Genomic DNA, 27,417 nt, shown 5'->3' on the forward strand with positions numbered 1-27,417 from the left:
GTGACTCGGTGATCCGAAACAGCCACTGTCGCCCGCATAGTATGGTAGAAATCTCGAATAGAATTATGTGTTTCCTCTTCTTGTGTTCAATCTTTTTTACTGATAAAACCACAAAAGTCTCTATAAGTCAGATCCAGAAATTTTGACCACTATCCTTTGTGCGGAACTTTTCCATATAGTTTACAAAACCTTTGTATAATCAATGCTCATCTGGGTGTTCATTAAAGATGATAAGGTAATACATTCATGATTGTCATTAGACACTAAATTTGCGTAAAGAATTGCTGCACTTTGCTTTGCCAAATCTATCAAAAGACACCCCCGAATCCAGGCCCAAACATTTCCCGGAAGAAGTCAGCAAACCCCTCACCAGTCAGATCCCCCTGGGTAGACATTGAAGCTGTAGTCAAGAAAGGATCATAATCCGAGATGAGAGCCTCGTATGGTTTCGAATGGGGGGACTGCTGTGGCATAAACTGTCTCACTCCGTCATCAAATGCTGTGTTGGTGTACGACGCATCCGTTCTGGTCTGGCCAAGTTGACCTGAGTCTTTCAGTCCCGCTGCTCTGGCTCTCAGAATCATCATGAGGTGTTGTCCAAGCAACGCAGCAATTCCAAATCGATGCGGCGGGGTTGTGCCTGCACGCTCCAATTGAATGGCGACTTGGCTGAGTAAAGCAAGAAGTTCCACGTCGTTTCCGACGCGGGATCCATACAAGGCTGGGAATAGCTTCAAAGCCAACACACCGGCATAAGATATCATAGCCCATGTCGGAGCCAACATGCAATATAAAGGCTCCCCAATATTATGCAAATCGCGCACAGCGAGCTCGCATGAGTTAACTGCAGCCTCGAAGCAATCCGCTCGGATTGCATCCATATTTTGGTCCCCATTTATTGAACCGTGAAGGGCAAATGACAAGGTCCACAACCTTCCGTGGAGATAAACATAATGAAGGAAAATATTGGACAACTTCTCAGACGGTGATGTGATTAAATTGGGCATTGGATGTGATAGCCAAAGGTCGCACCAGGGTCCTAGAGTTGTATCAACCATTTCTCGTACCCAATGAGGGTCGGCATGTGTCAAATGAGCTTGATGTCTCAGTTCATTCTGTAGTGATGCTAGAATGCGTCGCAGAGTGATAAACGCACATGTGTGCTTGTCTGTGGGGTCTGCCAGGTGGTGGAGCCACCAGCTGTCGACACTTTGTGTCAAATCTGTTTCCGGGAAAGTGTGTATTCTACCACAGGCTGCACTGTTCGCCCGTTCCCATAGTAGAATCCTTAACCACGTTCTCTCGCGATTTCGCGCCATGCGTTGATCTTCGATGGGGTCTTTTGGAGGATACTCTAGTGATAAACGTGAGCCAATTCCCGAGAATTGTGTTGGGGTATCCTGAGTTCGAAAATAGGATGCATTGGTCGAGTTCGGAGGGGGCGCATCTTTGGCACGGGAATCTTGGTCTAGACCTAGTTCGGCTGCTACACCAAAGGCATACATTGTGTACAGCCACGAGCGCTCCTGTGCCAGAGTCTCGGCGGGAGTGGCTGATAGTAATGAGATATAGTAGCCTTGAACGATCTCAACCGACTTGTATCCACTGGTATGGACGTGTTTCGAGAGCTTTTCACCATGAAGGCGTAATCGTTTGGCGACTGAGGCTGACCCATGATCGAATTGTGCAGTTAAAGCCAGTATCCAGGTGAATAAAAGAGCCGACCGCGAACGCACAAAATCTGGAGTGTGAAGCATCGGATCTAGGATTCCGTTGACAGGATGCAAACGGATAAAATATCTAAAGTCAATCAGTCCGGGTTGATTGTCAGGGCACTCGGTCCTTTCACTTACATTGGAAACAAATAACAGGCCTCGTCCATGGTCACCAGACCGAGGTCCACTGGGTCAACATCAGGGCCAACATCGCGTAGAGGCACCTGTGGAGACGATTTGAAATAGTTCAAATAACGATATGGGTGTTCAGAAGGAACGACCAGTGAATCGATTCCTGCTTCAAGGGTATCTCTGCTCAGTTGTAGACCAAGTGACACGTAACCCGGCCGGTGAAGCAGTTGACGACCCAGGCTTGCTCCAGTTGACAGGTTCGCCGACGAGTGCCTCGCAGAGGATGAGTCATTTGTTACCGGGGAAGAGTTGGCGGATGCTGAGTGTAGCTCCAACGCCTGGGCAGCATCAGAGGCATCTGCGAGCAAAGCCAACGGATTGCTGATTGGTTCACGATTGGACTGAGAGAGTTCACCACTGCGGAATACCGGAGAGACAATGTTTCCTAACGGTTCATCGTCTTGTACAGTTGGCATAATTGATTCAAAGCATGGGGCGCAAGAGCCCTCAGTTCCTAACTCTGATGACGTTTGCGCGGGGCCGTTTGTCTCAGCTGGGTTAGAAAATAAGAGCTCTAGCATCGGCTCCTCGCCGGCGACGAAATGATCCATATCATTCTCGCCCGCATGAGACGTTTTCGCCTTCTTTAATTCCAGCTGCATTTTCCGATAGGCCTTTTCAATTCCTTGATAGCGACCTGTCGCACCGCGCTTTCTCCCCAGCTTTCTTGGCTCTGGGATATTGCACTCGCGGCTGGTGCGCTTACATCGCTGGCATGGCTCTGTCAAGCTACCACCATGCTGCTCTCTTTGTGGTCGGATGCATCTCATCTACAAGTTTCGTCAGCAAATATAGGTATCACTTGGGGTTGAAGCCTATACCTTCAGTTTCCGACACGCCTCACACGCGGCGGCCGCGGGGCGAGTTTGGCCAGAGGGATTATCATCTCCAGAGTACGAAGACATGGGAACTCTAAGAATTCAAAGAATCATATAATAAACAATATTGAGGTAGTTGAAATATAAATTGATGTAAGGAGAGACAGGGAGTGGAGAAATATCAAATACCCCCGGAATTTCCAAAATTGCGGGGGAACCCTGGAATTTTCGGCTATGAAATTATATTTACACGCCTCGACCTCCATCCACTTCCAAGGTCGTTCCAGTTACAAAACTACTCTGTTCCGATCCCAAGTACCATGCTGCATTGGCTATATCCAATGGTTGGCACAATCGTTTCATAGGCAACATGTCTTCCACTTGGCGTAGTCGCTGGCGGGAATCTTCGCCATTTCCAATGCTAGCTTGAAGCCTGCTTCGTGTTAAAGGTGGCCTGGGGGAGAGCTTTTGGATCAACATACATAGCAGTGTTTCCCACAGCAGGGGAGATACAGTTGAATCGAACAGCTGGGGCGTATTCAAGAGCCATTGTTTTGGTTGCGACCTAGAAACACGTTACTATTTGGCTTAACAGCTTCGAAATCTTGGACTTACTTCTACAGCTGCTTTGGAAGCGTTGTAAATGGCAAACCCCGGCCGCGGACGTGTACATCCAGTACTTTTCCGGTCAATAACTTCATACCAGAGTCTAATTGGGTGACTTACCTCGTTATGTTGATAAAGATCCCATGTCCCTGTTGCATCATAACAGGTGCAAAAATCTGTGCACTGATGAAGACCGGCTGTATATATATTGTTTAGCAATTGCCCAAGCACTGCGGCTGGAACGTCTTACTTTCACATTCACGTTGAATGTCCTCTCGTATTCACGGAGACTCTTGGTGTGGATAGGCTAAACAACCGAGTTAGAAGGGTAATCACATTTGCGAAGGGGATCATACAGATGGATCATGGGTAATTCCTAATTTGGGCCGAGTCAACAAATCAGAACGCAAAGTTGGCTCTTGAAATACTTCAAATGTTCTTACCAGCATTGTTGACAACCACATCAATCCTGCCGTAGTTTGTCTGTGCCAACTCCAGTGCCTTCTCCCATGTCTCAGGGCGAGTCACATCCCCAGGAAGGAAAGTTATATTAGAGTCGGCTCGTTGCTTGCTTTCACCTTTCACCTGATTCAAGTCTAAAATTATGACCTTGCATCCCTCGCGGCTGAAACGATCAGCGATAGCAGCCCCAAAGCCATCTGCGCCACCTATAAGTTCTAGTCAGCTCATAGCTTAGGGTTGAGATGGGTCAACTGGTGTATCAACCTGTAACAATCACCACACGTGGAGTATTCATTTTCGCACGAAGAGGCATAATTCAACTCGAGTAGTTTCTTAATGTGGTTTTTCCCTCCACTAATTGTTCTATATTTCATGTTTTAACTACTTTAAGTCGGAATTTCATCTCATTCTCCCCGCACTTGTCTCCATCCGCCCGGCCTCAAATTTGGTCACCGGAACTCCCGCCCAGATACCTTTCACACCCTCGCATTAAGCCACCCTTCTACCCCTGCTCGGTCTGTCTTGCTGATGACTCTTAATCTCTCAGACAACATGACATCTATTAAAGTTGCGATCGCTAGTAATTCGCTCGGCAAGTCGGCTGCAGGGCATACACTGCTTCATAAACTCGAGGCAGCCAAATTGCACGGATTTGATGGAGTGGAGGTTGCAATCGAATGTCTCGAAGCGCATGCTTCCTCCTTCTCCCAATCATCTCGAGCTTCCCGCCTGCGCGCAGCCGCCGCTGATGTTGACCGAAAGGCGCAAGATTTATCTTTATCTTTAATTGCACTCAACCCATTTGGCGCATATGATGGGCTGATTGATCCAGCCGAAGTTAAGTCTCGTCTAGAAGAGGCGGAGCTTTGGTGTGAACTTTGTCAATTGATGCGAATTCCAATATTTCAGGTGTGCACCACTAATATTTTGTTGTCTGATCTGTGTCAAACTAATCTCACCTTTTGGTAATAGATCACATCATGCCTCTACCCTATCGATCCTGCCAGAATTACACCAGATTTAACCACAATCGCCGGGAACATGAAGCAATTGGGCCTCCTTGCTCAAAAATACGATTTGCAAGTTGGATACGAAGCGCCTGCCTGGGGCACTCACCTCAATACTTGGCAGCAAATCCATGAGATTATCAAGCTTGTTGATCTTCCCAACGTTGTTCACTGTCTTGATACCTTCCATATTTCTGCCAAAGAGGCAGGCGATCCATTCAATGCTGTGGCACCTATTCGACCAGGCGGCCTGACAAATCTACGTCGATCCTTGGATGAAATGAAACGGACTGTGACACCAAACCAAATTGCTTATTTCCAGTTAAGTGATGCAATGGTTGCGGATCAAAACCAAGTGGGATACCCGCGGCGTGACCTCAAGCAGCCCGCCCACATGACTCAATCGCGAAATTGTCGGATCTTCCCCTGTGAAGCGAATCGCGGCGGTGTCCTTCCTGCACTTGAGGTTGCGAAAGCCGTATTTGATCTTGGCTACACTGGGTGGGTGTCGATGGAAGTATTTCATACTGATATGTGGAATCCGCGCTCTTCGTAAGTATGGTCTTCAATGGCAATCATTTCGTATGCTGACTTTAACTTGTGCATAGAGTACCCGATGACTGGGCTAGAAGAGGGATGGCTTCATGGCGAGAAATATCCTTTCATTGCGGCCTTAGTCGGCATACTAATGGGAAGTTGTGAGAGTATTGAATGCTATGTAAAATAGCGATGTTGGAATCATCTTGTGTGCTAGAAACTTTCATAAAGAGATAGCACAATACTTTTGTCTAGCGAATAACATATTCAAACCATCGATATATCAAACGATAAGAGAAGAAATTCACTCCAGTAGAAATTCAACAGATTCTCCGTTCCCACATTCTTTTTTTCTGAGATCCTGCTTGAATTCCCTACGGGAAAGGATAATGCGGGCCTCCAAACACTACCTTAATGCGAGGAAATAAACAAATTCCCTTGCTAGGCTTACTCACACGGGCGTATGGTCCATGGGATTACATTTAGCCGTCGCCTGTCAAGGCAATATTTGTATGGCCCCGCATCCCTGCTGGTGTCCACCCGGCCACTTAATTTATTCACCGGCGCCGAGGCATCTATAGCTTCCGGAGTATCAACATTCAACAGTATAATCATTATGTTAAATATTAATCACTTATTGTGATAAGCTTTTGAATACATAGTCCTTCGATCTCCTTAGGTTTCTGGCCTGACATCAATCATACCACAATGGAGACTATTCAAGTCGATGTCCTCGTCTGCGGAGGAGGCATGTCTGGAATGGCATGCGCTGCTTTTGCGGCAGAAGCAGGAGCCAAAGTACTGGTCGTCGAGAAGCAAGCGAATGTCGGTGGCTCGTCAAATTACTCTGCAGGAATGTTGTAAGTGATCGAGTCAATCTTCAGGACAAACGAGATTGTTAATGTCATCAACGAACAGCTGGGCGCCGCAAACATATAACAAGCTGAGGAATTGGGTTCCGGAAGGAGATCCAACACTGCAGGAGGCCTGGCTACGCGATTATTTGCCCGCTGTACAGTGGATGCGTGAAAATGGGGTGCCAACGGCTGACCGGTTCGACGGTATCATGACAATAGGTAGAACTGAGAAACGAAATTCGCTGAAAAGTCACCCTGACACATTATAGGTATCGGATTCCCAATTAAGATCCCACACCTTCATAACCTCCATCGAAAGCGCATTCAGTCTAGCAAGACACGTTCCGAGATCTTCACCAACACGTCGGTGGTCAAGTTGATTCAGAGAGAGCCCGGGGTTTCAGGATCGAGCATAATTGGAGCTGTCATTTGCAAAAACACTCCCAATTCGCCAGCCATGTATTACGAAGTAAGAGCCAAAGTGGTGGTTTTGGCTACGGGTGGCTTCCAAGGTTCTCCGGGGATGACATCCAAATACTTGGGCCAAGGCGGAGACAATATCTTTGTGCGCTCCAATCGTGGATCGGTGGGCGACGGACTGAAGCTGGCCATTGAATCTGGTGCTGGAACCAGTAGAGGAATGAATACCTACTATGGTCATCTTCTGGCAGCTCCACTTCGAGCTGAAGACGTGGATCCGAAGGACTATCTTCCACTCGCGCAATACCGTAAGAGCAAATACTGGTCAACTCGATGTTTCTCTCTAATCAGGCTGCAGAAAGCAAATATTGCCTACTACTGAACGAAGGAGGTCAGCGATTTGCCGATGAGACCACAGGTGACGAGATCATCAATCAGTATCTCGCGAAACAGCAAAAGCGCCGCGGCTTTATATTGTTCAAGTATGTTACTTCCCAGGGAGAGGGGACTGGGACGATATTCTGACCTGTGGCTTATTATTCTAGCGAGAAAACCCGTGTTCAACACTGCGTCACTGCATTGTTCCCCAACGCAGGGGACGTCGATCGTCTGCAGAAAGCCCGCGACCATGGCTGTAACGTTGGAAGTGCGTCAACATTGAGTGGTCTGGTAGATGTTCTTCACGCGTGGGGTGTGAATGATGTGCAGGCAAGACGGACTATCGACGAATATGATCGAGTGGTTCGTTTAGGGGACAAGAGCATTTCCCTTGACGCCCCTATCGGTCGTGCTGGTTCGCCCCCTATACCCTTGGTGGATGGGGAAGGTCCCTTCTATGCCATGGAGGTACAGCCGTCGTAGGTTATCTCCCCCACACTCCAACTCCCCCTTTCTAATGTTCCACAGGATCACATTCACATACGGCGGTATCGCGATCGATGCCAAAGGGCACGCCTTAACCCCCGATAAATCCCGAATTCCAGGTTTGCTCGTCGCGGGTGTCGATGCTGGCGGCTTCAGTAATCTCGGATACGCTGGGGGTCTTGCTCTCGCGTTCGTGACAGGTCTCTGGGCGGCCCGAGAGGTTACACGCGACTTGGGGTTGCCTGAGCCTCGTTTACCACCTGCCGATGTTCGGGATGGGCAGGATAAACCAATCCAAGGGCGTCTTTGAGCTTTTTGTGCTGCATGGTTTCATTTAGAATGGCCTCGATGGGATGGTGTTTGAACAGGATACATAGTATGTTGAAATTCACTTTAAGGCTTTTTGGATGTCTAAGTTGCATTAGTCGCCAGGTGGTTGACGTGCATGGCTCAACCCTCTATCAAGGTCCTCACCTTCCATAAATATAAAACACATCCCATTCGCACTTTCCCTTTCCGATCTCTTATGGTAAAACAGTTCATTGATGTCTGAGGCATCAATATGTGACAGAACCCTCTACAGAGCTCTTGTCTCTCTCTCTCTCTCCCTTCTTTTCTTCCTCCCAATCCTACTTCTCTCTCTGAACTCTGCTGTATTTTCCATACATTTGCTCTTTCCTTCTACTTTGTTCCCACACACATTTTACTATTTACTAAAAAGAACCTTAGAACGAGCAACATCAGATTTATGAACATTCAATCATTTGCATCCATCCTAACTATGTCTTATATACAGACTTGTCCTCCCCAATTATCCACTTGGATCAGAAACATCCAATGGGCCCTTTTGTCCACCTCGCAATATTCTAGGGTGCCACCAAAACCCCGCGATAACGCATTTTTCCATCTTCCAATGTCTTCAAAGCTTCTTTGACGCCATCCAACGTCAAAGGGAAGGTCATCTTGACAGGCTTGATGTTGTGGAATGCAGCGAATTCAAGCATATCCTTGTGTACCTGTCTCGAACCCACAATACCACCTTGAATCCGAAGACCATTTACGAGCAGCGGCATATATGGGATTTTGAGATCGTTTGAATCAACAGACAGAGGCGAAATCACACCGCTGGGGGCCATGATATTGAGGTAGAGCGGCCAGTCTGGCTGACTGCTGGTCGTCACAATGAGATTATCGATCGGGGCTTTGATCTTCAACTCCTTCGCACCCTTGGTCGCATAGAACTCGCCGGCTCCCAGCTTCATCGCCTCGTCCTTCTTGCTGTCTGTGCCAGAGAAGACCACGACCTGACAGCCCATCTTTGCGGCGAACTGGATAGCCAGATGTCCCAGACCGCCTACCCCGACGATACCAACACGCGCGGTCGGACGAACCTCTGCGGTGTGGAGGGCGTTGAAAACAGTTGATCCACCACACATCAATGGTCCCGCATCCTCGTTGCTCATGTTCTCGGGGATCTTGAACAAAAAGGCTTCGCGCCACACAGCGTGGGTACCGAAAGATCCCTGGTCGAGATCGGCCAGGCCGTACATCTTTCGCTCTTTGCATAATGTCTCCCATCCAGTGAGGCATTGTTTGCAAGAACCACAGCAGTCGTGCTCATAGCCCCAACCCACGCGATCGCCTTTCTTCAAAAGCTTCGCGTCTGGTCCAGTTTCTTCCACCACACCTGTTCCCTCATGGCCAAGGGCCATATCGGCGGATTGGTAGTGGACATCGGTGCCACAAACTCCCGAATGCGTGGTTCGTACTAGAACATCGTCGTGTTTGAGCTCCTTCTCAGTCTCCGCTTGAATGATTCCATCCTTAGAGCCCTTGTATACGGTGAATTTGATTGTCATGTTGTAAATATTGATGTAAAATGCAGTTGTGAAATTTGAGATATGTTGAGGGATTCAGGTGTTAACTGTCTTTATAGGCAACCCCCTTCAGTACGTCACCCATATTCCACATGACCCATATTTCACACCGAATAATGTTTAGTCAACAAAGCTTCGAGGCAATCGAGAACAAGATAATCTGTGATCTGTGATGCAATTGAGTGGGGCCTGGTCGATGATGCAGGTCCCACTGTCGAGTGATACCTCGGCCTTTTTTCCAGAATTGTCAAAAGTTGAACCAAAATCTTTGATCCATGAACCTTATCTTTCCAGAAAATTATCTCATGGCCTTTCAGGGACTTGATCGACATTGGAAGACTTCGAACTGAAAACAAGATGACATCATATGCCCGCGTTCGCCATACAAACTAAAAAGTAGCGGTCACCAAAGTCTGCTTAGTGAGAATTTATATACTCGGCGTAGTATGGGGCGCGGCTATTTCATGCAGCCCCGTCTATGCTATAACAATTCTGGTAAAATCCGGGGCAATCATTGAGCTCACATTCTGAGCTCCGATCTGCTATTGTGCACATAGTACGGCTAACTCCGTTCTAACTCCGTTATAACTCCGGCAAAAAAATCTGTTCAAATATTTCTAACCCACCCTTCGACAACGACCAACTCATATAAATACTGGACCTCGTCGGAAACCATGTCGGATTAAAGAGAGGACATGGGCGCCTCTAGTAAGGTTACCGAGGTCTTAGAATCCATATATTTACTCCCAATACGATCAATATTATCAAATCTTCTTATTGAGATCCCATTCAGAAGGCATCTTCCATTCAATAATAGCAATAATGCCATTCAAAACCATCTGGTCAAGTGAGCGAGTCTCGCGGAGGTGCTTACTCCGGTCGCTAACTTCTGTCAAAATTTCAAAGGCGGTATCCGCGATATCGGACATCCCAATGTAGAAAGTACGAAGTTTAAACAAATTTTCTCTCTCACATATTTACTATTACACAGAGTCATATCTCAAAGATATATCACTTTCTTCGGCCTCTGTGAAGTTCACAGAAGCCATTTTGGTGTGAAAACATGATTCAGCTCCATGGCATAACTAGCGCCGACGAATCGCCACACATCTCATCCGAAAAAGATGCAGCATTGGCGGTGGTGAGCGAGTTCGCCCAAGAAATCGATCCGGTGGTGGAAAGGAGGGTTCTGCGAAAAATCGATTTATATTTGATGCCTGCTATGCTTATCGGTTAGTTATACACTGCATATCTGTGACCGGGAATTGTTGACTAACTCGAACACAGGCTATGGCATGGTCTACTATGACAAGGTGCGATGACTGCGCCGATTTCTTTGTTAGTCAGTATATACTGATCCCTCTATAGGCTATCTTAGGTAGCGCCACGCTCTTTGGCATGACAACCGACTTGGAATTACTAGTGAAAGACTATTCCACCTCTCCTCCATCTGCTGATACTTCACGGCTCAGCTGGGCAACATCAATCTTTTATTTCGGAATGCTTGCGGGTCTCTACCCAATGACATTTATCTTGCAAAGGTTTAATACTCGAACTGTCCTCGGTCCGGTTGTTCTGACATGGGCCATTGTTTGTGCCGCCACCGCTGGTGTGACAACCTGGCAAGGACTTTTCGTGCAACGATTCTTCCTTGGTATGTTTACCTTTAATGTATTCCACCGGTTTTTTATCTAATAGAAGATAGGCTTCATCGAAAGTGTTATTCCTACGGGATTCATGACCATTGTCAGCGGATGGTACACACAAGAGGAGCAGACTCTTCGACAGGCATGGTGGTTCTCTGGAACCGGTTGGTTCACTATCATCGGTGGTGCACTGAACTATGGATTTGGCCAGATCACATCTGGATCATTGAGAAGATGGCAATACATCTATATTCTGGCTGGTGCCTTGACCTTCTTGTTTGGCCTCTGGTGTTGCACTATGCCTAATTCTCCGGTTTCTGCCTGGTTCCTAACTAAGGAAGAACGAGTGGTTGCTGTGGAGAGACTGCGCAAGGGTCAAACTGGTGTTCGGTGCCAGAAGATCAAGTTTGATCAAATCAAAGAGGCTGTGATGGACGTTAAGCTCTATCTGGTGGCTATCATGATGGCGTCAGCGTGAGTTTTCTCCGTTTTAATGTGTTCTATGATACATTCCTTGATGCTAACCTCTCTAAATCCAGGTACACTATCAATGGTGCTATCTCGGGCTTCGGGCCGTTGATTGTTTCCACCTTCGGCTATGATACTCTTCATTCAATTCTATTTCAGTTTCCCGTCGGCGCCATTTGTGTCGTTTTCATTCCTCTCTGTGGTTATATCCCTACTGTCGTCCCCAACACCCGCATCCCATTGCTCATTACCTGCTGCCTACCCGTCATTGCTGGCTGTGTGATGATTTGGAAATCCCAATGGGGATACCATCCAGTTACTCCAGTCGTTGGCTATGCGCTAACTGGCTTCTTTGGGCCAGTAGTCAGCTTGATCATCACAATCGGAGCTAGCAACGTCGCTGGTGCCACGAAGAAAACCGTCATGGCAGCAACCGTGTTCGTGGCTTACACTGTCGGCAACATCATCGGGCCGCAGCTTGTGAAAAGCAACACTAAGGCAGAACATTACCCAGAATTGTGGACTGGCATGATCATCTGGTAAGTCTGTATCTGATTTCTTCTTATCGAACTAATCTAACGAACTATAGCTACTGTATCACAATTGCTGCCGCAGTCGTGTTATATTTGGTCCTTCGGCGGGAAAACCGAATCCGGGAAACATTGGAATTGGATGAGGTGCAGCGAGACAAGATTGCATTCGACGATCTCACCGACAAGCAGAATCCATTTTTCCGATACGCATTATAATACATAATAGCGGGATCCATTCCGATGGAGACTCGTCGAAGCTAGAACTTCTAGCTGTTATCAACACTCACATTCGTGCATCCATCCATCCTATGGAAGGTGCCATAAAAATGCCACACAATATATTCAAATATACTCAAATACCTTCGATCTTCCACAGCAAAAATGCAATGTGATCATAGGCAATTCCTTGTGAATCTAGATGTATATAGTAACAACCTACAAAATGGAGCACTAGAGAGAAGGATTCAATCTCTCATGCCACTTGGCTTGGATCATCATACGGCTCGATGCTACTACTATGATATTACAGGAACATTGAAGTATTACAATGCAGGTTCGGCCCCAGACTCGCATTTCCGGTGTATTTAATTCAGTTCACATTGTTCCACGAACCCCTTTGCAGGTGTAATTACGTAGTTAAAACAAATTCCAGGAGATTAAATTCACGGATCTGAGATAGACTATATCTCCTTATAGAAGGAGATAGGGAATAAAAAAGAAAACAAGACGCAAGTACATATCCACTTTATGGCTTGCAGAAAGTACTCTCATGGGGGACCGCGTGGTTGTCTCATCTCACCCCATCGCACCACTTGCATCACTACCTGGCTGCCAAGGCCTCTTATTCATTCCCTATAGACCTAGTTTCATTCTTCCTAGGTAATCAACATCCATGAGTGTTTCGCCCTTTGCTTCGCCTCTATAAATACCCTCCTTGCATACTTACACCGGTCGGTTTCAAATCCCATCCTTGGTGCAAGACTTGACAACATCGCTATAGCAAATGAATGAGAATTTGCATCCGCTCAGTTGAGACCAAGTTTTGTGTAACAATATTCACGGGTTAGAATGTGTTCAAATCACAATCCGTCTCAGAATCTACTGACCTGGAAACAGTTTCAGCTATTAGTCTGTCGGATTGCGAACTTCCTGGATGAAACTGCATGTAATACTCCATAATATATTCTTGATTCCTATAAAAAGTAAAAACAGAGAAAAGCCGAGCCAAAAGTGGGTATAAAAATATATACATGACATAAAGAAATAAAATGATAAGACATGCCAACGCTCAAATGCCCAGGACCACAAAAAAGAGAGAAAGGAAAAATGTCCGCGAGATTTTGTTGAAAATCTTCATACTACAGCCGAAGAGACTTCTCGACGCTGTGAACAATTGTTTCATGAACAACCTTGATTCCAGTCTGGCTGCTCTGGCTGTGAGAATCCCAGTCGCCGTCACCAGCGGTGCATGTGGCTGGTTGCTGTCTTGAGGAAGGTAAGATCATTTGCTCGTCGCTGATTGTATTCCACTGAGTGTCTCCGGGAATCGATAGCGGATGGCGGAACTTCTTGCGTCTGGCATACCCGCCGCCGCCAGTGTCGGCATCTGATAGAGGGTAGCCGGGATAGCTTTGTGAGCCACCCCTTGATGAGATGTATAAACCAGCACGCCTTGTAAATCGTCTTATCAATGGGTAGATCATGGGGGTATTGCCGATGATGACGGCGACGAAAGTCTCGCGGCAGGCCCAGCTGCCGGCTTGTTGAGCTCCGTTTGCGCCAGCCTAAGGAACTATGTATTAGATTTTGTCGCCGCAGCAGATAACTCTCGATAACTTACTGTTAAGATGAGAACACAGCGCAGAATGCCAGCCATCATGACGAATAGCCCACCACTGAAAAGAATCAGGAGCTCGAGCTTTTCCCGCCACTTTAGTCGGGCTTTGAGAAGCAACTTGACACATCTATTGTTAGTGACATTACTCACAAATGTTGAGAAGGGGTCTTACCGGAGCTGGAATACTAATGAGATAGAGATCGGTCGCGACATTAAGTACCACAGTCACGTAGATGTCAATCTTGGACACGGCGGGTTGGCAGTAATCTAATATATAATTAGAGGCACAGTCTCTCAAGGTGACCAGTCGTTGATAACATATAACGTACTCCCAGGGTCTGGATATATTTGCCAATTCTTGTCGATTGGATGACATCCGAAGAGAATCGAGCAGATGGTGGCGATATAAGTTACGGCGATCATAACGTAGGCGATATGGATTCGGATTCGCATATTCACTAAACCGGCACTAGATAGTAGGATATATTTTAGTAACAAGGGACACAGTAGATGCAATGGGATCAAAACTCACGTCAATCGAGAGTAGAACACGGCCATGCATGTTTTCAACAACCATAATAGCAAAGTGTATAATGACCAGCCGGCCACCTGGACCTTGGAGCCACCCACACGCAGACGATATTCCTCCGAATGAGGAGACAATTCTTTTCGATGCTCGTCCGTCATCGAATTATTGGCAAGGCCCATGAACCACGCCCCAACCATGTATGCAGCACCGGTTTCTAGTCCATACACCACCTATACCCATATTGATTAACAAGATGAAAGCAAAGAAACCACAGACTCCAATTCAACTTACGCATGCCACCAGCATCAGATAATCATCAACTTGGAACCCTTTTGGGCCAACCATAATCCATCTTGCAGTTGTTCGTAGACCAATGACGGCAATGGCTATCCCCAGCAGTGTGAACGCTTCTGTATTAAAGCTATCCATGATTGGCAAGTTTCAGTGATAGCTTTGTACTATATGCCATCAAAATTAAAGGGAAAGACCATTCAACCCAGGATGTACATTCAGATAAAGGGAGAGAAAGTCAATTGCGCGGAGGTGGGGGAAAGCGAGCGGCAGAAGACAGTATCTCAATGATTTCCCTTGATCTCGCTCGTTGATATTGGAACCAGTCCGGACAAAGAGCCAAGCTCGCTCCTTGGTCGACTTATCAACACCAAAGAAAAGAAAAAAAGCAAGAACGGGATCTCAAATCTCTGTTGGCCGGGCCTACTTACGTATTGTGGCTCCCGTCAAACTAAACCCCAAGCCCCATTTATGGAGATGCTCACATGTAAACAAGATTTATGACAGGTCCGGAGTCCCCATGCAAGAGTGGCAGCTCCATAGCTACATCCTCCAAGTCTCATTGGATAATGACGGTCTATCTTTAGTGTTGGACAGGCTATGGGTCCTTCAACGTGCCGGGGAGAAGTTTAAGGTCGAGACGACCGTTTGTTCCACTCCCAGATTACTGGTTCCTGGAAATACAAACCGGCACTCGAAAGGTCCACACCTCCCCTGAGTCGATATGAACTTCCCTATTGGGGGAATGATCGGAGTAAAGAGGCTATTCTTCAAATACGAATACAGACGGGATGGCCGGATAGAATCTCATTTCTTCTGACCTGAGAGTTTCCTCGGTTACACACGAGTACCGCATTCAGGCACAATATCAATTGGGCCAATTTTGACAAGCAGCAATGAACCGCATGGGGATTTGAGTTCCCTATGACGTGAAAACGGGGGACCAACTCAGACGGAGTAGCGCAGTTGCATAAAGCTTATAGCCAATTAAATGACATTTGCCCGGGGTGCGTATAGCCATAGCAATAGCATGTATTGAATCCCTGACCCACATTCTCTTTTCGGTTGGTTTGGTTGCTGATCAGACCGGAGATTACTCCGATACATTATCTGTAGCCGAGAGTTTCTACTAAGCCATCGGCTCTCAGGCCAGTTATATTATATTATTTCACTAACCGATGCCGTTTTCTTGCACCAAATGAGTCCAGGGGATATCATAAGTACTAAATTAGGCCACGGTTTCCGGTCCGGGTTTAGGGGGGTGAACTTCACATTTACCCATTAACCTTAACTTTCTGCATAAACCCTCATGTTTCATATCAAAAGTACGACTTTTTCAAGGCTGTTGGTAAAGTCCTGCTGGTGGGTCTAAAAGCGGGTCATACGAATAACGGTCAGTTCGTTTTTCCCTCTACCATTTTCTAAGCGGCGTCTTGAAGTTGGATTCTCAAATAATTTGCATGAGATCGATGTGTTTGATTGGACAGCACCCAATAGTCGTATTGAGATAACAACCGGGGAATGGCAACGTGCATATTGTTGGTCCCGACTTTTATTTTCTTTTTCACACAATTAATGCTAACGCCACGCTGTTACTGTAAAAACTTTCTAAAATAGCTGTGGAGTACTTACCGGCTCATAACCCGCCCTGATAAACGCTGGGACAAACAAGATTGCGGACGATCCGCGCGGGTCTAGCCACGCTTTGACAGCAGGGCTAAACTAGTCAAACGACGGAGGGAAGCTAAAGGATTCGGTACGGATTCGAATTCTCCTGAAGAGCCCCTGGTGACACTGGAGAGGGTGTACGGAGTATGGGAGTACAAAGTAAATGCATGCCAAGTACTCTGTACTCCTTACCCAGATACTCAGATAGGTCAAGGGGCCTCTAGTTCACCATGATACCATTATGGAATCATCACCTTAAAGCCTGTAGTTGAAATGTCTCGGGTTCTTTTGCATCGCTATCGTTGCGTCTCAGAAAAGACATGCCATACTGAAGTTAAGAGAACTGTCAACTATGGGCTAGGGATAGGTCTAATTTAATCCCACCATTCCATCCGGGTGTCCCTTCCTGCAACAGCAAGGGCTAAAATTAAAAAGTGAAAATCCGAAAAAAATAACTCGACGCTAATACTTTTAGTGGCCCGTTTCTTTCCAGATGGTCGATTACGTTTGCTACATAAATTCATGCATTAATCCTGGTCGCGCAAGTTGTTTTCTACTCCAAAAAAACGAAAGCGAGGGACTCTTCAAAAAAAAAATATGGAGTCCGTGGATCTAGTGGTTGTAGGCGCAGGTAAGTCGAATCTTCACCGTCGCAAGCTACTTCACTAACAAATATAGGCTGGAGCGGGCTCTCCGCGGTCAAGACCTACCGCGAGGTCAACCCCGGCCACAATGTGCTCTTACTGGAAGCTGCCAGCTCTGTTGGCGGAGTATGGGCTAAACACCGTCTATACAAAGGCCTCAAATCGAACAATATGCTGGGCACATATGAGTATAGTGACTTCCCAATGGACGAAGCGACATTCGGCATCAAGCCTGGACAACATATTCCAGGCCATGTAATTCAGAAATACATGGAGGCTTATATACAACACTTTAAATTTGCCGATTGCGTTCGACTGGAACACCATGTCGAAAGCGCGCGACACAATCTGGACGGAACATGGCAGTTGAGTGTGTCGCACGGAACAGATACGACAACAATCGATACGAAGAAGATGATCGTCGCCACCGGTATCACCTCGCAGGCATATCTGCCTAGCTTCGAAGGCGAGAAGTCTTTTGATGCACCCCTGTTCCACTGTCGGGATCTGCTGCAGCATCAAGATGCTGTACTGCAATCTGGAGAGCGTGCGACCGTTTTCGGCGGTACCAAGTCTGCTTGGGATGCGGCTTATGCCTGCGCAACGACAGGTATGAAGGTAGACTGGATCATTCGTGAGTCCGGTCATGGACCTTGTTGGATGGCGCCTCCCTATGTGACGCCCTTGAAAAAGTGGCTGGAAAAGCTGGTCACAACACGTCTGCTGACTTGGTTCAGTCCGTGTATCTGGGGAGAGGCGGATGGGTATTCCGGCGTTCGCAATTTCTTGCATGGTACATGGCTGGGTCGTAAGATCGTGGATGCGTTCTGGGGTATCCTGGCAGATGATGTTGTGCAGCTGAACGGATACGACAAGGACCCGGAGATGAAGAAGTTGAAGCCCTGGGTAGGCCCATTCTGGATCGCTTCCTCACTCAGCATTCTGAACTATCCGACCGATTTCTTTGATTTGGTCAGGGATGGCACTATCAAGGTGCACGTCGCTGATATCGAGCGTCTCTCGGATCACACTGTTCATCTATCATCGGGTGAGGCGCTGCCATCTTCAGCGCTGATATGCTCGACAGGCTGGCGTTGCACTCCAAACCTCAAGTTCCTGCCCGAAGGCATCGACCGCGAGTTGGGATTCCCCTGGAGTGTGGATCCTTTGAACGAAAAGTTGGTGAAAGCAGCAGATGAAGAGATCCTGCGCCGCTTCCCCCGACTGCGTGATCAACCAAAGCCAAACCCTCTCTACACCCCGTTAAACTCACAGTCCGAGGCGGCTGTACCCCACCCCTTCCGACTAGCGAAATTCATGGTTCCACTTTCGCTGGTAAACGAACGCTCTCTGGCTTTCATGGGTATCACCATGACCATCAACACAACCCTGATTGCTCAAACCCAGGCACTGTGGATCTCAGCTTACTTCAAGGGTGATCTGACCCCGACTACACGCGAAAGCTGTCCACTCGCTGTGCGTGGTGCATCTGACCTCAAGACGGAAGATGTCTCAGAAATCGATCTTGCCTGGGAGACAGCTCTGTTTACTGAATTTGGCAAATATCGCTACCCGGGAGGATTCGGGCGACGGAACCCTGACTTTGTGTTTGATGCGATCCCATATGTTGATCTGATGCTGGGAGAACTGGGTCTGTCAACACGGCGCAAGCAGGGCTTGGTGGCCCGGTGCTTGCAGCCATATGGTCCTGAGGATTATCGGGGTCTGGTCGATGAGTGGAAATCTAAGCACAGGACTCAGTAATGTTTCGGGTGTCGTCATTCGTTTTCTTTCATTTGATCCTGTCTGATATGTATTTATGTATTTTGTCTTCCTATTTCCCTTGCGTTGCGTGAGCATCTCGGATCTCCTTTTTTTCTTTTACATAAGTTGTGAGCTATTCAAGCCAATCCAATGGTGTTTTCTATATAGAATATGTGAGTATATTATATGAATTTCTTTGATAATGCTCACCTTGACATTATCTATTCCAATAGAACAAATTGCTCCAAAACCGCAACACCAACAAGAGACGATGAGTGCACGTCACGTTCCCCCATTTCTCCCTTTGAGCCACCGCCACCCTTCCCTGCTCTCTCAGACTCAACCACCTCCCCAACCATATCACCTGTCCATCGCATATAATACTCCTCATCCCCCGCAACCACCGTTCTCACCGAAACATTAACATTCAACCAACCATTCCCCTCTCCAAGATCATATTCCAATCGAAATCCTTCCGGAATATCACGGGCATATGGCGGATACCGCCCGCCAGTCGTCCCGGGCCTACCGACCGGTCTCACAGTGAGAAGAGAGGGGTCACAAGCCGACACGAGCAGCTCCCCATCTTTGGCAACATAGCTACTCACATACGTGGCGTTGGTTGTGTCATTCATAGCGAGGTAACTAAACCATACAATCGAGTACGGACCCAGACGGCCATGACCCCAGTACCAACTCTGGACAGAGTCTACAAAGGGTCGATCAGACCAATTCTAGGACCTGTCAGCTGAGATTCTTAATTTCAGTCGAGTGCGGTCTCGAATCACATACTTTGTCATGGTACCCAATACCTCGGAACTTGAGTGTCGACCCATGGATCTTCATATCGACTTCACCCACGGCATCGGGTACGAGATTAACCCATCCGATATGAGGCGCGATCTCAAGTTGACTACGTCCCGCTTGAATTCCACAGGGTAGATGATATGGTGCTCGCTGTTGGACATAGTTAATAAACGCAATCTGTTGCAGCGATTCGAGTCACTTACCGAAGTCAAGGTTAACCTTCCTTCGACCTGGAGTTTCTCCGACGCAATTATAACCTCATACTGCGATAGATTCTCCGTGAGAGCATTCCAGCTAAAGCCTGTGGATGACCAGTTTCCAGAACTATTAGTTCCCGCGCCGTCTGCGCCGGCCACAGTCGCCACAGTTGCTGGGATGGTATCTTCATAGTGGGTTCCATTGGCGAACGAAGCCCATATCCAGACATTGAGGATGGAGGATTCGTTCGCCCTAAGGAATGGAAATGCGTTCATGGATGAGGTGAAGAATGTGATGACCAGGGAATCGTCTGGGTTTTCCTCTGAGACGACGTCGAAATACCACCAGTCGAAGACAGAGCCGTTGATTGGATCTATCTGAGGTGCGTCTAGACTGAAGAGGGTCTCTGCATCGAGAGTGGTTTCTGGGGTTGGGACGTCGAATCGGACCTTGCTTGTTCCGTTTTGGATAGTGTTGGGGATATGGTAGCTTCCGCTGCGAGAGTCCCTGCCAGCATAGCGATATGGTAAAGGTTTCTTGGCCTTGTGCTGACTAGGAAATGATAAGGTCTGTTGTGCAAGCAGAGCACATATCAAGAACAGTAGAGGCATGGGGGAATACATGGCTGTGGGGGATATAGAGAATACTACTCAATAAAAGCGGGCTGGGAGAGAGAATGAGAGAGAAAGGAGGGATATATCACACTACATACATCCATGGATATGTATGTAATCTGCATGTGCTGACTCGACAGATACCAGGGTACTTCCAGGTTTATATACCTTGATCGAGAGAAAAAGGAAAAGGGGACAAGCAGTGACCGGAGAATTGAATTAAAATATGAATTTTTACAGTTTCTAAAGTCAAAGGGAGATGATTGCGGAGATGGCGATCATCTACTTGTATGGAAGATCCTTCCTTAGTCTTCCCGATGGGTAACTACAATGATACCTATTTCAGCAGAACAATGGGAATCTATAAACCCCTTTTCCCCAAAAATGAAAGTTCTGATATCCATATTCAAATCAGAACATCTAGATTCACCTACGCTCCGTACATGTTGTTCAATTAAAATGAGACAGCCATGCGGTTACCCAGTAAGTGGCTGATATGGCGGTTCAGCCAAATCAGCCATACGTCTAACGAACTCCCTTATTTCAGCGTCAATGGGTAAATAGCTAGCCAATAATAATCGAGTAACAAAAAGTGGCTTGCAAGCAGTTATTATTACACAAATTAACACGATTAATATACTTTGCTCCTTCGGGATATCTTCCATATCATAATTGATGGAGGGTTGTTTATATACCGACGTAGCCCATCCCATTAACAGTTCGCTTAATCGCTTTAAATCACAGAGAAGCAGGATAGGTACACACGTCACACATGAGTCCGATAAGCACATATAGTAAACATAAAAATCCGGATAAAAGAAAAAGAAAAAAAAAGCAGAGAATCAGACCTTCCCATGATGCCCAAATCACAAACCTTTCGCCGAAGCTCAAAAAATAACATAAAAATCAAAAAAGTAAAATCCGGTTGGAAATCCTGACTCCCAATGCCTCGGTAGATACATACAAATGTCAAACTTCCCCATAAATATGTGGATGAATGTTTGGGGAGCGTCGCAACGAAAATGTCACGGGAAAGATCGGAATAACGTTCAACGTCCATTGAGAAGGGGACTGCCGTCTTCGCTGCGCCCTTCACCCTTGATATCAGTCCCGGTTTGGTTACTGTTCGCGTCCGAGTCGCCGTCCTTTCCGCATCCTTTCACAAGGATATGTCGCTGTAAAAATCAGTATATGCGAAATTGGTACAAAGTCACAGTTTACATACCTTAAGAGCATCCTTGCGCGAGAAGCTCTTGTCACAGTGCGAGCAGGGGAAAGGCTTCACGGCCAGATGAATGCGCTTATGGCGCTTGAGATCATGATTTCGGTTGAAACTCTGCGGACACTGGTCGCATTTGAAAGGTCTGTCTGCTGCGGGAGCGGACATACCGTGCGGGGGTGGATGGCCTCCATATAGATGTTGAGAACTGGCGACATGTCCACTGTTGAATCCCGGTAGAAGACCGGATTGCATTCCCATCATCGACATGGGCCCGCCGGGGCTGTGCACGTTGGTCATGACGGGACCGTTCATCGCAGGGAGAGAATATGACGGCCATGGCTGGCGGGGATATCCCAGTGGTGGTTGTCCGCCGGGACTGTGAACGGGCATTCTTCCTGGGGGATGGATGCCCAGGCCGGCGGGGCCATACATGGGAGAGAAGCCGGCCTGGTGGGGACTGTGCATTGGGGGAGAAGCGGCATACATATGCTGTTTGGGGGCATATGGATCGTTTGATGGCAGTGGGGCGGGGGATGTAGCGTGGCCGTGATACATGGCCATGGCGGGTTGTGAGGCAGAGGGAGGCATTGTTGACGGGGCGGGGAGAGGTTGGTAAGATAATGTCGGGCCTTCATATGGATGTGGCAGGCCATCTGTTGTCGGCGGTGATATTACCGAGCGCTGCATACCGGATGGTGAGAAGGAGCTTCGGGAGTATTGGTTTATGCCGGGGGCCCAGGACTGTCCGTATGGATTGGCCCCTGACCAATATGCCGGCGGTAGCTCTGAAGACGCGCCTGTTGAGGGCGCCAATGGCTGGGGTGTGGCGTGGTCCCCTGTTTGAATCGTGGCGGGTGGCGTTAGAAGGTTCCCCACGCTCACATTGACTGGCGCGTGTGAGACTGGGGGATGTCCAGCGTATTTGGGTGCTGCGGCACCCAAGGTGAAGGGTGGTGGTGGGAGCTCGAAGCTGGGCAATGTCGGGGCCGCAGGACGACGAATGTTCAACGGCGGGGCTGACAGCGCGTCCAACGCTGTCCCCATTCCCGCTGGCACAGCTAGAGTCGCCAGATTGGCGGATGGGTCCCTCACGTAGAATTCGGGATCGTTGATGTTGGTGAGTTGACCGAAAGAGGATCCGCTCAACGTCCAATCTCGATCGCCAGGTAAGCCCCCGGAAGGGCTGGTAGAATCCAGGAGGGGCGATCGTCGATGGGGCTCGCGATCGGAATATACAGAGAGCCAAGGGACTCAGATCCCAGAAATAGGGGAATGGAAATACTAAAGTCAAAATCTCGAAAGGTAAGGGATCCGAGAGATTTGTCACGGTCGTCGAAGGCGCGTGTAGTACATTTCGGGGGAGAAAAGAAGAAGTTGAAGCTGAGAAGAAGATGTGGGGGGGTGGGCAAAGGACCGTGGCGTTGGAGGCGATAGCAAGCGCGGGGGAATTATTATAATAAGAGAGAGAGAGAGAGAAGAGAAGAGTGTAAAAAAAGTAAATAAGATTGATTTTTCTCGGGGAATGGAGTCGACGCGGGTCTAGCCACCTGGCCACCGTGGGGAAAGGAATGGTATAATACAGATTTCTTATATTAAAAGGAAGAGGGAAAAAAGGTGAAAAAAGGCGAAAGAGAGAGAGAGAGAGGGGTGAACGTGGTTGACAGCCCGGTTGGTCATTCCGAAATTATATTTGGGGTATATATATAGTTAGGTTATCTTAGTTATATTGATCTTTTGATATTTCACTCTATACTGTTCCCAAAACTATAGCTATTTTATAAGAAGAGAAAAAAAGACCCTCGAGGGAAAATCCCTTGCTTCCCGACTAATCGCGTGAAAAAAAGGCACTAGTATAGGGACTCCGGAGAGAAAGTGTAGGAATGGACCCGGCTATTATTGAGAAAGAAATTTCAATTTTATAAAAAGGAAAAATAAAGTCAAAAGAAATAGTAAAATGGATCCCCCATTTTACCATAGGATTCCTATCCAATAAAAAGACATGGTAACGCACGGACAAGACCGGAATGGCCAGAATACGAGAGAGATGGCAGAGACAAGCGAGCTGTCTCGTTGGCTATTCGTTAGGTAAAATCCAGTCTTTTTTTTTTATTTCACTCAGACCATATTGTAGAAAAGGTCATCTGCTTTTCTTTTTTAGCCCCCAAAAAAAGAACTAAGTACCTATATGATTGGTCTCCGGGTTCACCGGCCATGGTTACTCTCTCTCTTTCTCTTTTACTTTGGCTCGGACCTTAAAAAGGGTTCTGAGCCCGTTATTTCTCTCACTCCCCGAAAGCCAATCGCCTGCATCCACTCCCTCGGGTTCCAATAATAATAACTTCACCTCGCTTCGGTATCCAAAGGCGTCTCTTTGCCTTCTGCACGGACGTGGCAGATGCTTATGTACCGAAAAGGGGACATGGACATGTTGGACATGCTAGACATGCCCTGTCGATCGATGTCTATACTACATGAACAAATATAAACAAATATAAATAAATATAAAAATCTGCAAACTACTCCGTAATAAAACATGGTTTAAAGATATCGAGTATATGAGTAGCACGGAGAAGACATTCCATGTATATGCGGATAGCTCTTGGCACCTTAAGACATGTCCACTGGCGCATGGAATTTAATATTACGATCCGGACCGCATTTCCCCCGTATTTGGCAAGTTCGGCTTTAAACCTGCAGTGTACTCCAAATAGGATAAGGGGGAGAAAAAAAAGAAAAGGGGTAGACATCAGCCGAGTCACATTCCTAAACTGCATACCTCTCTCTACCCTTCTGAAACGACCAACATTTCTCTATTACATTCTATACATTCTATGCAGTATACTGACATTTCACTAGAAACACCCCATCTCTTGGCAAAAGTCTACAATTTGATAGCCGTTCGTCCCTCCACCGCGTCTGTAGCCGCACCTCGACTGCCTAAAATGGTTTATATCAGCGACGATCAGTTGATCTGCCCCTCCTATGCTGCTTCCCGGTCGATCGACCCTCGCACAGCCTCTCGATTGCAATATCCCTGAACCACACCTACGGTTCGCAGCCGATTAGTCGGTTCCTCTCATGCAAGGCGGCTCCTACAGATGTGACAGCGCGCAAGGATCCACCTTGGCTGATCGTGAACCGCCTTAGTGTCGCCTGCATCGGCTCTTGCCGGTGGTGGCTTCGGAGAGGCTCACGGCGTGAATCGTCCCGGGAATGGCGTTTCGTGGAAGGGTTGATTTTCTTCGAACGGGAGATCTGCGGCCATGAGTTTCCTGCAGGGCTGGGTATGTCTGGATTTCAGTGCCCACATTTTGGTTATCTTTCCAACGTGGCTGGTCTATATTCTATATATCGACTTACTCCGTATCATGTGCTAGATGGGGTCTCGAGCTCAAAGGTGAGCACGGATCTTTCTTTTTCTGTCTAAGTTAGGTAATTTGGTTCAGGTCGCTTTAGGACGAGCTAGAGTCTCTGTCTCGGCGTTTGTTCTTTTTTCGGATTTTCTTCGGATTTCTTTTTTATATTTTTTTTTCCCGCTGAGAACGGCCCCACGAGCACCTTTCGGTCGCTGTGAGATCCTCCCTTGCGGCAAGATTCGGACTGTGGATCTACTTGCATTGTATTGCCTGGAGTGTAAGAATTAAGGAGAGATGAGGAGAGACGTCAACTTTGTCTTGCGTCGTGCTCTATTTATGCACTTCACCGATTCAACTTACCGTCCTTACTTTTGGCTCGCGTCAATCAATCCCATAAAGGCGTTTGGTATGACACTCTGGTGAAACCTTTAGGTGCATAAACAACTGGTCTCATCTAGACCCGGTGATGTCTGGGACACTTCTCTTTGGTTTACTGCAGGTAATAACATCAAGCCCCGTGAGCCTTTACAAGCTCACGCAGTACCCCAGCTTTTCGAATCTTTTACTAGATAGAGCGTGTAACCCAACTTATATTGGAAACGCTTTCCAAAGTTGTGCTGTCTTTTCACGTCGATATATAAAATGACATACACCTCGACTATAGCCAAGCTCGGACATATATATCCATATAGATTACCCGATCGCGGTAAAATCCAGATAGACCAGTTTCGGAAAAGAAAGAACAAAATAGAAGATCTAAAGAACCCTGGGGTTTCCTAGTTGCGCTTGCATCTCCCCAACATCCAATTGCCGAGTGTTGCTCCGATGACGTCGGAACGGCGGGGTACACTTTTCCCCTTCTCAAGTTTCATTTCTACTTTCTTCAACTCTTTAATTCAGAATTCAATTGTATGTTTCTCTCTAGTCTAAATGAAATACAGGCCATTTCTGACATTCCCAAGACCGTTGCTCGCAACCAAACCCCTCTTCAACACTCCCTTCTATCGCTTCTCTGCCATGTCTGGAATCAGCAAAGCCTGTTGCTCGTTCGTGATCCCCAGATCCATTGCATTTTGTGATGCCCCAATTAAGCGTCGCTGACCGTGCACAGAATCCCCCCTGTGGTATCCAAGGGCTACCAGGCCAAGGGAGAATACAAGACCATCAATGGCATGAAGACCTGTGAGTTCTTACATTCGCCGAATGCTTATGAATTGAGTTAACGAGATAACTTCTAGACATCACCGGCCCAGAATCGGCCACCAAGGCTATCCTGGTCGTATATGGTCAGTCACTACCTCCCCATACGGAATACAATCCGACCATCAATTGATATAATTGCATGATACAGACATCTTCGGCTTCTTCGACCAGACCGTTCAGGGCGCCGACATCCTCGCCAACTCAACCGACCAAAAATACCGCGTATTCATGCCCGACTTCTTCGAGGGCAGCCCCGCCGACATCTCATGGTATCCGCCCACCACCCAGGAACACAAGGAGAAGCTCGGCAACTTCTTCTCAACCAAGGCAGCCCCACCCAAGACCCTCTCCAAGATCCCCAATGTCGTCGCCGAAGGCAACAAGCTAGCTCCTGGCGGCAACTTTCAATCCTGGTCGATCCTGGGTTACTGCTGGGGCGGCAAGATCGCCTGTCTGTCCTCTGGCGCTGATAACAAGCTGTTCAAGGCGGCTGTGCAGTGTCACCCAGCTATGGTGGATGCCAATGATGCAAAGGTCGTGAATATCCCCATGGCGTTGCTCGCTTCGGGAGACGAGCCTGTCCAGGACGTCAAGGACTTTGAGGCTAACTTGAAGGTTCCTAAGCATGTTGAGACTTTCTCGTCTCAGATTCATGGTTGGATGGCTGCGCGATCGGATTTGGAGAACCCCGAGGTGCGTAAGGAGTATGAGCGCGGATATAAGACCGTTTTGGATTTCTTCAACCAGCACGCGTAAACAAACTCAAAGGGCACAATTGAGGCTGGGGATTACCCTACCGTGGAAGTTTGATGATACTATGAGAACTAGATTTCCTAATGAGAGAATGATTGATCAGTCCTGCGTGGAGAAACTAAAGATACCTGTGTACACATAGCATCCTTCTAATGTATGCCCAACAAGGATAAGCCGTATAGTTCGACCTATTTTGGAGACATTATGTATGTTCTTTTTTTCTTCTTGAAATTAGATATTGAGAGGTATATACAGAAATTTTGTTCTATTTCGTTTAAAAAGATGATGGATGATGGATATATATGGCTCGCCGCTCTTGTCCACAAGACGTCATCACTTTCCAAAGTTCACCTTAACCTCCTTAACCTCCCCGTTGCTCTACATGTTTTTTTTTATTTTACAATCTAGTTCTCAAGTCTATTACATTCCCCTAATCTATATCTGTACATTAACGGAAAAAACTCGGTAACACACCCACTTGCCGCATTGCCGTTCCCAGGGTCACGTCACGAGCCGAGGAGCCGAGATC

General features: G+C 47.3%; 11 protein-coding genes across 11 annotated transcripts; 5 read left to right on the forward strand and 6 right to left on the reverse strand.

Annotated features, from left to right (window-relative positions):
• Positions 1–308: 308 nt before the first annotated feature.
• N7517_008432 (Zn(II)2Cys6 transcription factor) lies at positions 309–2,812 on the reverse strand (the record flags this gene model as incomplete). Its single annotated transcript, XM_056726162.1, has 3 exons — positions 309–1,800; positions 1,854–2,677; positions 2,729–2,812. 3 exons carry the CDS (start codon positions 2,810–2,812, stop codon positions 309–311), a joined length of 2,400 nt encoding a protein of 799 aa, XP_056577013.1.
• Positions 2,813–2,971: 159 nt separating this feature from the next.
• Positions 2,972–4,106, reverse strand: N7517_008433 (SDR family oxidoreductase; the record flags this gene model as incomplete). The annotated part of the gene is given in 8 exon segments (XM_056726163.1): positions 2,972–3,179; positions 3,208–3,290; positions 3,341–3,434; positions 3,452–3,528; positions 3,582–3,638; positions 3,688–3,749; positions 3,775–3,999; positions 4,076–4,106. 8 exon segments carry the CDS (start codon positions 4,104–4,106, stop codon positions 2,972–2,974), a joined length of 837 nt encoding a protein of 278 aa, XP_056577014.1.
• A 239-nt stretch (positions 4,107–4,345) lies between these two features.
• Positions 4,346–5,502, forward strand: N7517_008434 (sugar phosphate isomerase/epimerase family protein; the record flags this gene model as incomplete). The annotated part of the gene is made up of 3 exons (XM_056726164.1): positions 4,346–4,702; positions 4,766–5,352; positions 5,409–5,502. 3 exons carry the CDS (start codon positions 4,346–4,348, stop codon positions 5,500–5,502), a joined length of 1,038 nt encoding a protein of 345 aa, XP_056577015.1.
• Positions 5,503–6,045: 543 nt separating this feature from the next.
• Positions 6,046–7,788, forward strand: N7517_008435 (uncharacterized protein; the record flags this gene model as incomplete). Its single annotated transcript, XM_056726165.1, has 6 exons — positions 6,046–6,197; positions 6,256–6,413; positions 6,464–6,922; positions 6,973–7,096; positions 7,160–7,471; positions 7,521–7,788. The coding sequence occupies 6 exons, from the start codon at positions 6,046–6,048 to the stop codon at positions 7,786–7,788; spliced, it is 1,473 nt and encodes a 490-aa protein (XP_056577016.1).
• Positions 7,789–8,344: 556 nt separating this feature from the next.
• N7517_008436 (NAD(P)-dependent alcohol dehydrogenase) lies at positions 8,345–9,337 on the reverse strand (the record flags this gene model as incomplete). The annotated part of the gene is made up of 1 exon (XM_056726166.1): positions 8,345–9,337. The coding sequence occupies one exon, from the start codon at positions 9,335–9,337 to the stop codon at positions 8,345–8,347; it is 993 nt and encodes a 330-aa protein (XP_056577017.1).
• A 1,081-nt stretch (positions 9,338–10,418) lies between these two features.
• On the forward strand, positions 10,419–12,218 carry N7517_008437 (putative MFS transporter; the record flags this gene model as incomplete). The annotated part of the gene is made up of 6 exons (XM_056726167.1): positions 10,419–10,587; positions 10,643–10,668; positions 10,724–11,009; positions 11,061–11,475; positions 11,541–12,008; positions 12,059–12,218. The coding sequence occupies 6 exons, from the start codon at positions 10,419–10,421 to the stop codon at positions 12,216–12,218; spliced, it is 1,524 nt and encodes a 507-aa protein (XP_056577018.1).
• A 1,142-nt stretch (positions 12,219–13,360) lies between these two features.
• N7517_008438 (uncharacterized protein) lies at positions 13,361–14,797 on the reverse strand (the record flags this gene model as incomplete). The annotated part of the gene is made up of 6 exons (XM_056726168.1): positions 13,361–13,786; positions 13,843–13,956; positions 14,012–14,106; positions 14,169–14,308; positions 14,372–14,598; positions 14,660–14,797. The coding sequence occupies 6 exons, from the start codon at positions 14,795–14,797 to the stop codon at positions 13,361–13,363; spliced, it is 1,140 nt and encodes a 379-aa protein (XP_056577019.1).
• A 2,127-nt stretch (positions 14,798–16,924) lies between these two features.
• Positions 16,925–18,735, forward strand: N7517_008439 (uncharacterized protein; the record flags this gene model as incomplete). The annotated part of the gene is made up of 2 exons (XM_056726169.1): positions 16,925–16,958; positions 17,006–18,735. 2 exons carry the CDS (start codon positions 16,925–16,927, stop codon positions 18,733–18,735), a joined length of 1,764 nt encoding a protein of 587 aa, XP_056577020.1.
• A 221-nt stretch (positions 18,736–18,956) lies between these two features.
• N7517_008440 (uncharacterized protein) lies at positions 18,957–20,351 on the reverse strand (the record flags this gene model as incomplete). The annotated part of the gene is made up of 3 exons (XM_056726170.1): positions 18,957–19,469; positions 19,528–19,692; positions 19,746–20,351. 3 exons carry the CDS (start codon positions 20,349–20,351, stop codon positions 18,957–18,959), a joined length of 1,284 nt encoding a protein of 427 aa, XP_056577021.1.
• Positions 20,352–21,403: 1,052 nt separating this feature from the next.
• On the reverse strand, positions 21,404–22,620 carry N7517_008441 (putative C2H2 finger domain protein; the record flags this gene model as incomplete). Its single annotated transcript, XM_056726171.1, has 2 exons — positions 21,404–21,529; positions 21,580–22,620. 2 exons carry the CDS (start codon positions 22,618–22,620, stop codon positions 21,404–21,406), a joined length of 1,167 nt encoding a protein of 388 aa, XP_056577022.1.
• A 3,329-nt stretch (positions 22,621–25,949) lies between these two features.
• Positions 25,950–26,891, forward strand: N7517_008442 (dienelactone hydrolase family protein; the record flags this gene model as incomplete). Its single annotated transcript, XM_056726172.1, has 4 exons — positions 25,950–25,978; positions 26,044–26,114; positions 26,171–26,218; positions 26,284–26,891. The coding sequence occupies 4 exons, from the start codon at positions 25,950–25,952 to the stop codon at positions 26,889–26,891; spliced, it is 756 nt and encodes a 251-aa protein (XP_056577023.1).
• Between the last annotated feature and the right edge of the window lie 526 nt (positions 26,892–27,417).

Source organism: Penicillium concentricum, assembly GCF_028827145.1.
Source record: "Penicillium concentricum strain IBT 3081 chromosome Unknown utg000003l_segment0_segment0, whole genome shotgun sequence".
Classification (NCBI taxonomy): domain Eukaryota; kingdom Fungi; phylum Ascomycota; class Eurotiomycetes; order Eurotiales; family Aspergillaceae; genus Penicillium; species Penicillium concentricum.